The 12,167-nt window shown below is 47.5% G+C and overlaps 1 protein-coding gene across 1 annotated transcript in view; it reads left to right on the top strand.

Moving 5' to 3' along the window:
• LRP1 (LDL receptor related protein 1) overlaps positions 1-12,167 on the top strand; it is a 400,693-nt gene that overhangs the window by 344,389 nt on the left and 44,137 nt on the right. Inside the window, exons 53-58 of the mRNA XM_056867046.1 lie at positions 1,459-1,587; positions 3,469-3,591; positions 5,176-5,316; positions 6,955-7,142; positions 9,458-9,641; positions 10,302-10,387. Of these exons, the coding sequence (XP_056723024.1) occupies positions 1,459-1,587; positions 3,469-3,591; positions 5,176-5,316; positions 6,955-7,142; positions 9,458-9,641; positions 10,302-10,387 (851 nt within the window). The remainder of the gene's footprint in view (positions 1-1,458; positions 1,588-3,468; positions 3,592-5,175; positions 5,317-6,954; positions 7,143-9,457; positions 9,642-10,301; positions 10,388-12,167) is intronic.

The following is a 12,167-nucleotide window of genomic DNA, read 5'->3' as shown; positions in this document are numbered from 1 at the left end:
ACTATGACCCCAGGTCATATAAATAAATCACACAAGGTATTGGATGCTAAACCAATATATTGTGAAGCCAAAATGTGTGTGTAAAGTGTCTTCAAGTTGCAGCCGACTTATGGCGACCTTTTTTGGGGTTTTCATGGCAGGAGACTAACAGGGGTGGTTTTCCAGTGCCTTCCTCTGCACAGCAACCCTGGTGTTCCTTGGTGGTCTCCCATCCAAATACTAACCAGGGCTGACCCTGCTTAGCTTCTGAGATCTGACGAGATCAGGCTAGCCTGGGCCATCCAGGTCAGGGCGAAGCCAAAATACCACTCTAAAAATAAACTATACTGCTACTAAACTATCTATAACCTATCACAACTATTAAACTATAACAAGATACATCTATAATATGATCAGTACATTCTTATGTGCATAAGACTGGAACATAGAAATTGGGACTCTACTTGGCATATTTACAATGACAGTTCAATCCAATGTCCATAGATATATCATAGGATAGTCCCATCTGAAGATGCGATATATTGTTCCCTCTTTGCTGCCGCAGCTTCCAAGATTTAAAGGGGCGGGGCTCCCGATGTCGTAAATGTAGAATGCGGCTTGGGAGTGTGATCCAAAAAGCAAAATATGAAAAATGAACAATTGCGAGATAGGGAAAGATCCCTTAGACCTATTTCAAAGAATAGCTTCTTCAGTCGCATTAAATTCATAAAAATGGATCATAATATCACAAATGCAGCATTAGCTGAAAAACGCCGTTTCATTTCCAGTCAGAAAGTAGTTCCACAAATTGTGGTATCTAATAACAAATACAGTGCATCATCAACCAGAGGAACCTGGTTGGCCACTGTGTGAACAGACTGCTGCACTTGATGGGCCTTTGACTGATCCAGCAGGGCTTTTCTTATGTTCTTATTATAAAATTTGTATTCTGAAGTTATACAATTAATAAGTTAAATCTTAAAATATATATTTTTAAATAGCATACAGACCTTGTTGTTCTACAGAGGCGTGCTTTGACTTCCTTCCGTCAGCGGCGAGAGGGATCTATCCCTAACGCCTCTCTTTGTTACCTTAAATCTGTAGCTCACTGATTGAATGCAGGTGTACTCCTGTGGATTCATTTCTGTCACTACATCCTACAGTTCTACAAAGGAACTGGGTTTGGCTGTATAAAGGGTTATGGGTTAGAACAAAGAGGGGCCAGGATTCAGAATTTGTGGAGTTGGTGTATTTACTGAAATAATTTCTACTCTGCCTTTTAGCCTATAAAAGGTTTTGAGTTCTGACAGCAGCTCTAGAAAAGCAAGGATCATGATGATGTCTTGGGAACAAGGAGGTGGCAGTGCAGGAAGCAGGAACTAATCTTTCATCCCAAAACAAACTTGCTCTCTCTTTCGGGGTGACCAGCCACCACTCTCTCTAGCCGCCCTTTTTGACTGGTGTCTTTTTCTTCCCCAGGTCTCACCACCTGTGCCACAGGTTCCTTCCAGTGCCCAAACACCTACGTGTGCGTGCCAGAACGCTGGCTCTGTGACGGGGACAAAGATTGCGCCGACGGGTCAGATGAAAGCCTGGCTGCCGGCTGCTGTGAGTTTTCTTCTTGCCAGCACTGGGGCTGTAATGGCGATCCCCTACTGGGCTGTTGGACAGCCTCCCGCCAACTTATTTCACAGGGTTATTTTGAGGGACCCACAAGACACCATGGTGGGGAGGTCTGTGATTGGGTCCGCCACTTGAATCCACTGTGGGGGGCGGAGGGGGGCATCAAATTAAGTCAGGGCACAGCATTGAGAGCGTTCTTTTACATACCTCCACCGAGTGGTTTGTGGTTTGTTTTGGGATCTAAATTTCCTTCCCCAATCAGCCTAGAGCATCCCTGACAAGTGTTTGTCCAGCCGCTGCTTAAAGACTGCCAGCTCTAGGCTGATCCTGCATTAAGCAAGGGGTTGAACTAGATGGCCTGTATGGCCCCTTCCAACTCTATGATTCTATGATTCTAATTAAAACCAGTACTAAAATATGTACAAAGATGTAAAAAACCAGTAAAACATTGGTCAGGCATTAGCGATCATTGAGGGCATGCCAAATGAAACAAGAATGTCTTCACCCACTGAAGGAAGATGGCAAGAGAAGGGTCAGATGAATCTCCTTGGGGAAATAAGATTCCCCTCCCCCCATGGATTTTGGCACATTAAACCATGGTATGCACTTGGTATGCACTTTAATGCAGGCCTACACAACTTGTAATTCCCCCAGTCAAACACTGCCTGCTAGACCTATATGAATGTCTGTCATGTGTTTGCAACCACCCTATTTCTGCAGTCCTAGGTGGTAATACGTCACGCGTAGGCTGCGCTGAGCTGGGTGGGTCGTGAGGTGTGAACGTTTGCCTTAATCTTGTCCTAAATAACTTCCTGAATTGAATTGTGCCATTCTGCAGAAATGTCAGCGCGTTGAACCTTGTTTGTTTCTAAACTTTCTGCAGACGATGTAGTTGCAAGAACTGTAGAAATGTTTTGGTACCCCATAGCTGCTCTGGGCGACCTACAGATTTGTCTCCTGTAGAAACACTGGGCTGCCTTTCAACATTTTATTTCTCCTATTTTATTTCATTCACTTTATTTATAGTCCACCTTTCTTGCTGAGAATCCAGACCGATATCAGGATAGAGCAGCGTGATCAGACAGCATAAGGTGCCAAGAAGTGAACATACAGCATGTTTCAAAATATTTGAAGTGGCTTTTTTTTTTTTTTTTTTTGCTATCAAGTCACACCTAACTTATGGCGATCCCACAGGGCAAGGGTGTTGAACTCAGTTGTTACGAGGGCCGGATATAACATAAATGTCACTTTGTCAGGCCAGGCTGTGCCTTGGCTGGCTCATGGGCCATATAAGAGCTTTCAAGGGGCCAGATCCGGCCCGCGGGCTTTATGTTTGACAGCCCTGCTGTAGTTTCAAGGCAAGAGACATTCAGAGGTAGTTTGCTATTGCCTGCCTCCTCATCATACCCCTGGTGTTCCTTGGAGGTCTCCCATCCAAATACTAACCAGGGCTGACCCTGCTTAGCTTCCGAGATCTGACAAGATCAGGCTAGCTGGGCTATCCAGGTCAGGGCTGAAGTGGCATAGTAGTCTCCTAACTATTTTGAAACCCCTGAATGTCAGCCCAAAACATGCCTCTGAGACATCCTGTTCCCATTGGTATGAAGTCCACGGTCTATTTTGCAGGAAACAAAGTTTATGTTTAATCTTGCTGTGGGGCAGTTGCAAAAAGTAGCACATGGAGCAAAGAAGCAGCCGTACATATCCCCCCACAATTTCCTTCTGTGCTAAAGAATGGATGGTAATGTCAAGGTTGAGAAGAGTTCATGTTGGATGCTTTAAATCTAAAGAATTCGTGTAACGCTCTTGAAAGTATCTGAGTTGTCGAAAGGAGAGATAACTACAGCTGTGGCTGTCTGATTTCAGTGTACAACAACACGTGCGACGAACGGGAATTCATGTGCAACAACCGGCAGTGCATCCCCAAACATTTTGTTTGTGACCACGATAACGACTGTGGCGATAATTCAGACGAGTCTCTGGAATGTGGTGAGTGCAGACCTAGAGTTGAAGCTTGGCCTTCGAGGGGGTGCCATGTAACGAATGTTCCCTACTTCATTATGCCAAGCACAGGGGGGGTCTCTGTTTATTGGGGGAAATTAGGAATGGATGGATGGATGGATGGATGGATGGACGGACGGACGGACGGACGGACGGACAGACAGACAGACAGATAGATAGATAGATAGAGCGAGCTATGCAAGAGGCTAGCGTGGGGGTCCTTTAACCAGTTCAGCTCCAGGTGAGTGAACCAATGGAAAGCAACCCAATAATGAGGAGGCTCATGAATTTTAAGGATTTTATTAAAAGGTGATCAAATAGGTTAAAACGCACACACACACACACAAACAATTCCCAACAGACACAGAAAGTAAAGGTTTAAGATTCCCCGCTCCAAGCACAGGGGGGTCTCTGTTTATTGGGGGAAATTAGCTGGAGACTAGATAGAGCTGACACACAGAGAAAGTAAAGGTTTAAGATTCCCAAGCAGGTTTATAGTTACCTTCCTGAAGAGCGAGGTCCAGAATGGCAGTGGCAAAAGAAGCTACTACTGGCCAGCAATACTTAGCAAGGAAAACGATACACACGAGTATCGTGGCTCACACTTTGGATCCAGGAAGTGGTAGCAATTTTACTGCGGCCAGTGAGACTATACTTATACCCCGAAATGTAGCTGGAGTCTATGACTTGCAGTGACAAAAGGCTTGATTGCTGGTGATAGGGTTAATCGGGTACAAAGAATAAGAACATCATAAAATGATGGCTGGACACTTGGGATAAGTGTCTTGAGCACTGAGTGATAGACTTGGAGATTAAGATGGGGTCCACTAAGCGGGTCATTGAGGGGTATGGCTGGAGACAGGATGGAATTAAGGGTACATCTGACTGGACTGAAGGGATTTGGCTGGGTGTGTGCAGTCAACTGGAGGAAGGGTATAGAAATGTAAACTGCTTATCTTGGTCTTCTTTCGTCTTCACGGAGCAGCTGCCACATTCCTTTCAGGGGAGGGTATGACACATCTTAGCTAGTTTCAGCCCTGTCAGCCTGCTTCAGCCTTGCACAACCAAGATGGATGCCAGGAGGACTCTGTTGTCTCTGGCTACATAGCCCTGTGCCATCCTATGCCCACCAGCTGCAGTCCTGTACACTTGTGGTGGGGGGGGTCCCTGGGTCGCTTCGGGCCTGTGAGGGTTCCATAACAAGTTCAGATGTTCAAATTGGAAATGTACCACTTTAATGGGGTAGAAATATTTCCGGAAAACACTGCGTGAATATCACTGACATTCACTGCAATTTCAGTAAGGGACAACAAAGACAATTTTGCATGTTATCTTGTGGGTTTTTTTAAGTCGTTTTATGGAACAGCATGCAAAATAATAATAATTTTTTTTACTATCCCTTTGTAAAATCGACTCATTTTCCTCTAAAGGAGAACCCTCAGTTTGAAAAGACGTTCCAGATCTCCTCTTTTCTTAGTTCTGTCATCTGGCACCCCCTCTTCTTTCCTTCTGCTGTCTGTCCCAGCATGGCCTGACCTCTCCTCCTCTCCGACCTTCCCTCCTTCCCCTCAGAGTACCCCACGTGCGGCCCCAATGAGTTCCGCTGTGACAACGGCCGCTGCCTGAGCCACAAGCAGTGGGAGTGCGACGGCGAGTTTGACTGCCACGACCACTCCGACGAGGCGCCCAAGAATCCTCGCTGCTCCAGCACAGGTAGGTGCCGCAACGGGTGAGAAACTGGTGAGCTCGTACACTCACTTGTGTCGCACATGGAAAACAAGCCCTTTTCCTGAGTGGGGTGGTGGTGGTGGTTCCGTGGCGGCCTCCAGAGGGGGAAAAAAACAATTTAAAATTTAAAAAGATTTTATTTCAAAAACCCCACAGACACCCACAGGGCTGTGCCATGATTTTGCAGACGTATCTTCCTGCCTGCAAAATGGTGCTTTGGGGGGCTGAAAGGGGTTAGGAGGCTGCTTAAAGGCAGCCCCTTGGATGGAAGACTTCCAAGGAAGTCCAGGGTTGTTATGCAGAGCAGGCAATGGCAAAGCACCTCTGTCCGTCTCTTGCCATGAAAACCCTACCGGGTTGCCATAAGTCAGCTGTGGCTGGATGGAAAACCTTTGATAGTACATCTTCCTTCAGTGAGACTCAAGGCAGATTGTATGTGTAAAGTGCCATCCAGCCACAGCTGACTTACGGCAACCCGGTAGGGTTTTCATGGCAAGAGACGGAGAGAGGTCCGTCTTATTTTATTTTATAAATTTTATTTATTTATTTCTGGTCACCACACCTTCTGGTCACCACACCTAAAAATGGATTTTACAGAGCTTGAGAAGGTGCAGAAAAGAGCAACCAAAATGATTAGGGGACTAGAGCAACTGTCCTATGGGGAGCGGTTAGGACGCTTAGGGCTGTTTAGCTTGGAAAGAAGGCGGCTAAGGGGAGACATGATAGAGGTCAATAAAAGTATGCATGGTTTGAAGAGAGTGGACAGGGAGAAGTTTTTCTCCCTCTCCCGTAATACTAGAACACGAGGTCATCTGTTAAAGCTGGAGGGTGAGAGATTCAAAACAGATAAAAGGAAGTATTTTTTCACACAACACATAGTTAAATTGTGGAACTCCCTTCCCCAGGATGTGGTGATGGCTGCCAGCTTGGAAGGCTTTAAGAGGGGAGTGGACATATTCATGGAGGAGAGGGGTATTCATGGCTATTAGTTAGAATGGATACTAGTCATGCTGCATACCTATTCTCTCTAGTATCAGAGGAGCATGCCTATTATTTTGGGTGCCGTGGAACACAGGCAGGACGGTGCTTCAGTCGTCTTGCTTGTGGGCTTCCTAGAGGCACCTGGTTGGCCACTGTGTGAACTGACTGCTGGACTTGATGGGCCTTGGTCTGATCCAGCAGGGCCTTTCTTATGTTCTTATATTCTTAAAGTTGTGCAGACTGGCAATTTGTACTGTATTCAGTTGTCATCTACATTGTGCTGGTGGAGGGAGCTAGGGAGGGGTTTAGAGCTGCAACTGTAAATGCATTTAATACAGGAGTAAATCCCATTAAGCTCAATTGGATTTAATTCTGTATAAATGTCATTAAAATTGTGCTGCAGGCCAGCCACGTACAGAGTAGTTGGGGAGCGTGTGAGCCAAAAATGTCCCTGTCCTGAGCTCCTTCCCGGTATATCTGTAGCATAGGGGCGCAGCCTGAGGAGGGCGGGGTTTGGGAAGGGGAGGGACTTCAATGCCATAGAGTCCAATTGCCAGAGCGGCCATTTTCTCCGTGATCTCCAACTAGTACCTGAAGGTCGGCAACCCTGCCTTTGGCGTGACTCTTTCCTTGCCATTGCAGAGAGCAAGTGCAACAGCACCTCTTTCCTGTGCCACAATGGGAACTGCATCTCCGAACACCTGCTCTGCGACAACAACAACGACTGCGCAGACGGCTCCGACGAGCTCAACTGCTTCATCAATGAGTGCCTCAACAAGAAGCTCAGTGGCTGCTCCCAGGAGTGCGAGGACCTCAAAATTGGCTACAAGGTTGGGCTTGGTAGTTTCTTCCCACAACTGGGGAAGGGGGTCTTCTCCGGCTACAAGGTTGGGCCTGGTGGTTTCTTGTCGAGCTGGGGGCTTATCCAGCTATCAAGTTGGGCTGAATAGTTTCTCCTCAAGCGGGGGCCTTATCCAAGCATAATGTTTCTCCTCAAGTGGGGGGCTTATCCAGCCATCAAATTGGGCCTGGTAGTTTCTCCTCAAGTGGGGGGCTTATCCAAGCATAATGTTTCTCCTCAAGTGGGGGGCTTATCCAGCCATCAAGTTGGGTCTGGTAGTTTCTCCTCAAGTGGGGAGGGCTTATCCTCTTTCTTATCCTGATCCAGTGTGGCCTATTGGTTAGAGTGTCACACTAGAATCTGGGTGACCCCTGTTTGAATTTCCCTTTCTGCCATTGAAGCTTGTCGGGCGACCTTGGGCCCAGTCACACTCTCTTGGCCTAACCCACCTTAAAAGGATAAAATGGAGGAGGGGAGAGTAATGTCGTAAGCGGCTTTGGCTCCCATTGGGGAGAGAGACAGGTTATAAATGAAATAAATTAATCCAGCTGAGCCAGAGAGCTCGGGGCTGTGAGGGGTTTGCTGTTATTTATTTGGACTTTTCTATGGCACCTTTCCCATGCACTCATAATAACAAAACTGGAAATTCTGATATCATCAGTAACTTAACATTATGACGTATGCAGCACCAGTGTAATAAAGTCAAGTTATCAGATTGACCCACTGCATGCTGAGAATAAAGCCTGCAAGTGCTTTTATAGAGAATGCAAATGCATGTATGGAGACCTGTTTGGTCCAAGTATGTCACTATGCAGGATATTGGGAAAGCCCTTGCACGAAACTAAGGAGAGCTGCCGCTGGTCTAGGTGGACCAATGAATGATCTGACTCAATAGAAGGACATTTTATATGTTTGGGGCATATCAAGGGCAGAAAAACATGCCCTTTCCCAGGTTGTACACCAGCACCCAGCCAAGAGTATGGGAAGTTATCCTGAGCATCTGTGTGTCACTCTGGAGGTGCCATTTGCATCAGAGTTGAAGCTTGCGTTTGCAGGCATGTGCCCTTCGTATGGCATTGCCAGCCAGAGCGTATAGTTGCACATACTATAGCAACTGGAAGGGCTGCAGCTTCTTAACCCCCCAAGAGTGCTGAGCATTTAGAGGTGATGCTTCCCCCCCTTTCCTTTCACAGTGGACTTCTGATTAACGAATAAATGGCTTCTTCCTGCTTTGGGCACCCTCCAGTGGTCCAAGACCAACCGGGGGACCTTGCCGGGTTTGTCTGCCATAGGAGGAAGGAGAAAAAGGATCCCCTCCCAGATGCCAAACTAGAGTCTTAAATGTGTAATGAGTAGTGAACATCTACGGTTGCCAAGTGCCCGGCGGTGGCGGCCAAAACCCCGCCAATCCACCGAGCTGCCCGTCGACCAGCTGAGTGTCAGCGGCAAGCGTGCACGCGTTCCTGCACGCCGCACCACGTCACTTCCGGTTTACACCCGGAAGCACCGCATCGCAGCGGGCCTTTTACCACTCAAACTCCCAGTTTGAGTGGTAAAAGGCCCCTTGCGATGCGGCGCTTCCGGGTGTAAACGTATCACAAGGGGCCCTTTTACCACTCAAACTGGGAATTTGAGTGGTAAAAGGCCCCTTGCAATGCGTTTACTCCCAGTGTAAACCAGAAGTGATGCGATCATGGCCGTGCATGTGCACAAGCTGCTTCACCTCTGCCCCAAAAACCTCCCGCTGGAGAGGGGACCTGACAACCCTATGAACATCCCATTTTATCCCAAAAATTGTATTTTAAAAATAAATCTGCGGGTGGAAGATAATGTTATGTCAGATTAGAGCATAAAGCCACTGGATGCGTGCACTGCAAGAAGAAGAAGAAGAGTTGGTTTTTATATGCCGACTTTTCTCTACCACTTGAGGGAGACTCAAACCGGCTTGCAGTCGCCTTCCCCTCCCCACAACCGACACCCTGTGAAGTGGGTGGGGCTGATAGTGTGTGACTGGCCCAAGATCACCCAGCTGGCTTCGTGTGTAGGAGTGGGGAAACAAATCCAGTTCACCAGATAAGCCTCCCCCACTCATGTGGAGGAGTGGGGAATCAAACCCAGCTCTCCAGATTAGAGTCCACCGCTCCAAACCACCGCTCTTAACCACTACACCACGCTGGCTCTAGAAGCACACAAACCCCTCTGCTTGTATGTGCGTTTGCACGTGTAATAAAACGGACGAGCCCCCTTCCGCATCCCGGGGCACTGCCCATATTACCTGTAGTGACTTTCTGCTGCCCCCTGCAGTGCAGATGTCGCCCCGGGTTCCGGCTGAAGGATGATGGGAAGACTTGCATCGACGTTGATGAGTGCACAACCACCTACCCCTGCACCCAGTTATGCTACAACACCCTGGGGAGCTTCAAGTGTCTCTGCGTGGACGGCTATATGGTGAAGCCAGACGACCCCACCAGTTGCAAGGCCGTCACAGGTGAGGGGCTACCGGCATCCCGGAGACCAGCTTCAAACAGAAGGCTCCCTTCATTCCTTGACTGGGAGTTTTAGGCTTGTGGGATTTATCTAGTAGTCAGATTCTTGAATGAAAAGTTGAAGGGGCTGTGGCTCAGCAGGCGAGCCTCCGTTCGACATGCAGAAGGTCCCAGGTTCAACCCCCGGCATCTCCAGCTAAAAGGAGCGAGCAGTTGGTGATGTGAAAGACCTCAGCCTAAGACCCTGGACAGCTGCCTCCAGTCTGAGCAGACAGTGTTATCAAGGGAGAGGGGCTGTGGCTCAGTGGTTGAGCGTCTGTTCATCATGCAGAAGGTCCCAGGCTCAATCCCCAGCATCTCCACTTAAGAAAGGACCAGATACTAGGTGATATGAAAGACCTCTGAATGAGACCCTGGAGAACCGCTGTCAGTCTGAGTAGAAAATACTGACCTCGATGGACTGGTAGCCTGATTCAGTATAACACAGCTCCATGTGTTTCATGTTGTTTGACCCTTCTCTGTCAGTGGAAGAAGGAACCCAGACTGGATTACCTCTCCTGTTTTCTCTGCAGGCAGAGCTATACTATGGGTACCTCTGGATTTGAGAGCCATCCCTGTAATGGCCAGTGGCCACCTGACTCCCAATCCTCTTCTTTTTACAGAGGACGAGCCCTTCCTGATCTTTGCCAATCGGTACTACCTGAGGAAGCTTAGCCTGGATGGTTCCAACTACACGTTGCTGAAACAGGTGACAGGGAGGGCAGGGAGCAGATTCTGGGGGTTGGTGTTTTTACTCCCTGAAACAGGGAATGCGGAGGGCAGGGAGAAGATTCTGGGGGTGATCTTGGACACATTTCCTCTCGACTCAAAACTATTGAAAATCAATTTTATGCAAGTAGCCTCACAAATAGGTGGCCACCTTTTTTTGAATTTTTTGAAAAATCCACTCAACAAATATACAAAAGGCCCTTGAAATGCAGCTCCATCCTAGTTTATTAAGCAGTCAAATTTATAGTATCTTAAATACTTCACCGAACACCCAAATCCTATGTTATACTGTTGCATAAATGCTCACTGATCCAAGTATGCCTATTATGGTTATTGCTATTACTAGTTTTCTCGTTCATAGTCACATAACTGTTCATATTTTTCATATAAAGTATTAATGTTATTGTTATTTATACATATTGTTATTTATTTATTTATTGGATTTATATCCCACCCTCATTCCTGGCAAGCCGGGCTCAGAGCAGGTAAATAAATAAATAGTGTTTTTTTTTAAAGGATTTCACATGTTGGGAGAGACTGCTCCCTGTCTGAGACACTGGAGAGCTGCTGCTAGAACAGAACTCTGGGCTAGATTGACCAGTGGTCTGACTTAGGGCTTTTCCGCATTCTCTGTTTCCTCGCTTCTAAGTTCCTGTTATTTTTTTTTGGGGGGGGGGCATTCAGTTCCGCATCCTCTTGTGGTCAATTCCATATCACACAGGTTTAAAGTCCAGCGTATCTCCCTGCAGATTTAAACTGCAGGTTTTTATGCCCGACGTAAACCTATGTGATATCGAATCAACCACTAGAGGGAGCAAAAAAAAAAACCCACCCTCAAAGAACAGGGAACTTAGAAGCGAGAGAAATGATAATGTGGAGAAACCCTTAGTACAGGCAGCCTCATCTTGCATGTCCCAAATGAGCAACAGTGCTTTGGGAACAGATGGGGCGATGATGGTGCCCATCGTCTGCATTCCACAGCGTAGGTTAAGCCCTGTCAAGGTATGCCTACTGAATGAGGGAGTGGTGTATCTTGAAAACGGTTTACTTCAGTGCAGAGCACCACCTGCATTATTAGCAGCTTTCTGGTTCTGCTTCCTGCCAATCAGTAATTCTGCTGCACCTTATTGGACCATTTTCTAATATAGAGATGCAGAAGCATTGCCTGTTCTCAAAGGGAAGCTGCCCAGTGTGTCCCTGCATGTCACTGATCTAGGCATACCTCCTTCTAATCGAGTGGTATTCCCAGTACAGTGGCTCGTTCAGAAAAAGAAAGGGCAGATTAAAGGGGGGGGCGTGGCTCAGTGGCAGAGCATCTGCTTGGCATGCAGAAGGTCCCAGGTTCAATCCCCGCCATCTCCAGTTAAAGGGACCAGGCAAGTAGGGGATGGGAAAGACCCCTGCCTGAGACCCTGGAGAGCCGCTGCTGGTCTAAGTAGACAATACTGACTTTGATGGACCAAGGGTCTGATTCAGTATAAGGCAGCTTCATGTATCCTTCTAAGGGAGGGGCTGTGGCTCAGTTTGTAGAGCATCTGCTGGGCGTGCGGAAGGTCCCAGGTTCAATCCCTGGCATTTCCAGTTAAAGGGACTAGGCAGGTAGGTGATCACAAAACCACAAAATCACACAAGGTTGGAAGAGACTACAAGGGCCATCCAGTCCAACCCCCTGCCATGCAGGATCCCACAATGAAAGCACTCCCAACAGATGGCCATCCATCTGTGAAAGACATCTGTGATGTGAAAGACCTCTGCCTGAG

This window comes from Euleptes europaea, chromosome 1 (genome assembly GCF_029931775.1).
Source record: "Euleptes europaea isolate rEulEur1 chromosome 1, rEulEur1.hap1, whole genome shotgun sequence".
NCBI lineage: Eukaryota > Metazoa > Chordata > Lepidosauria > Squamata > Sphaerodactylidae > Euleptes > Euleptes europaea.
This window is presented reverse-complemented; position numbering and strand designations above follow the sequence as displayed.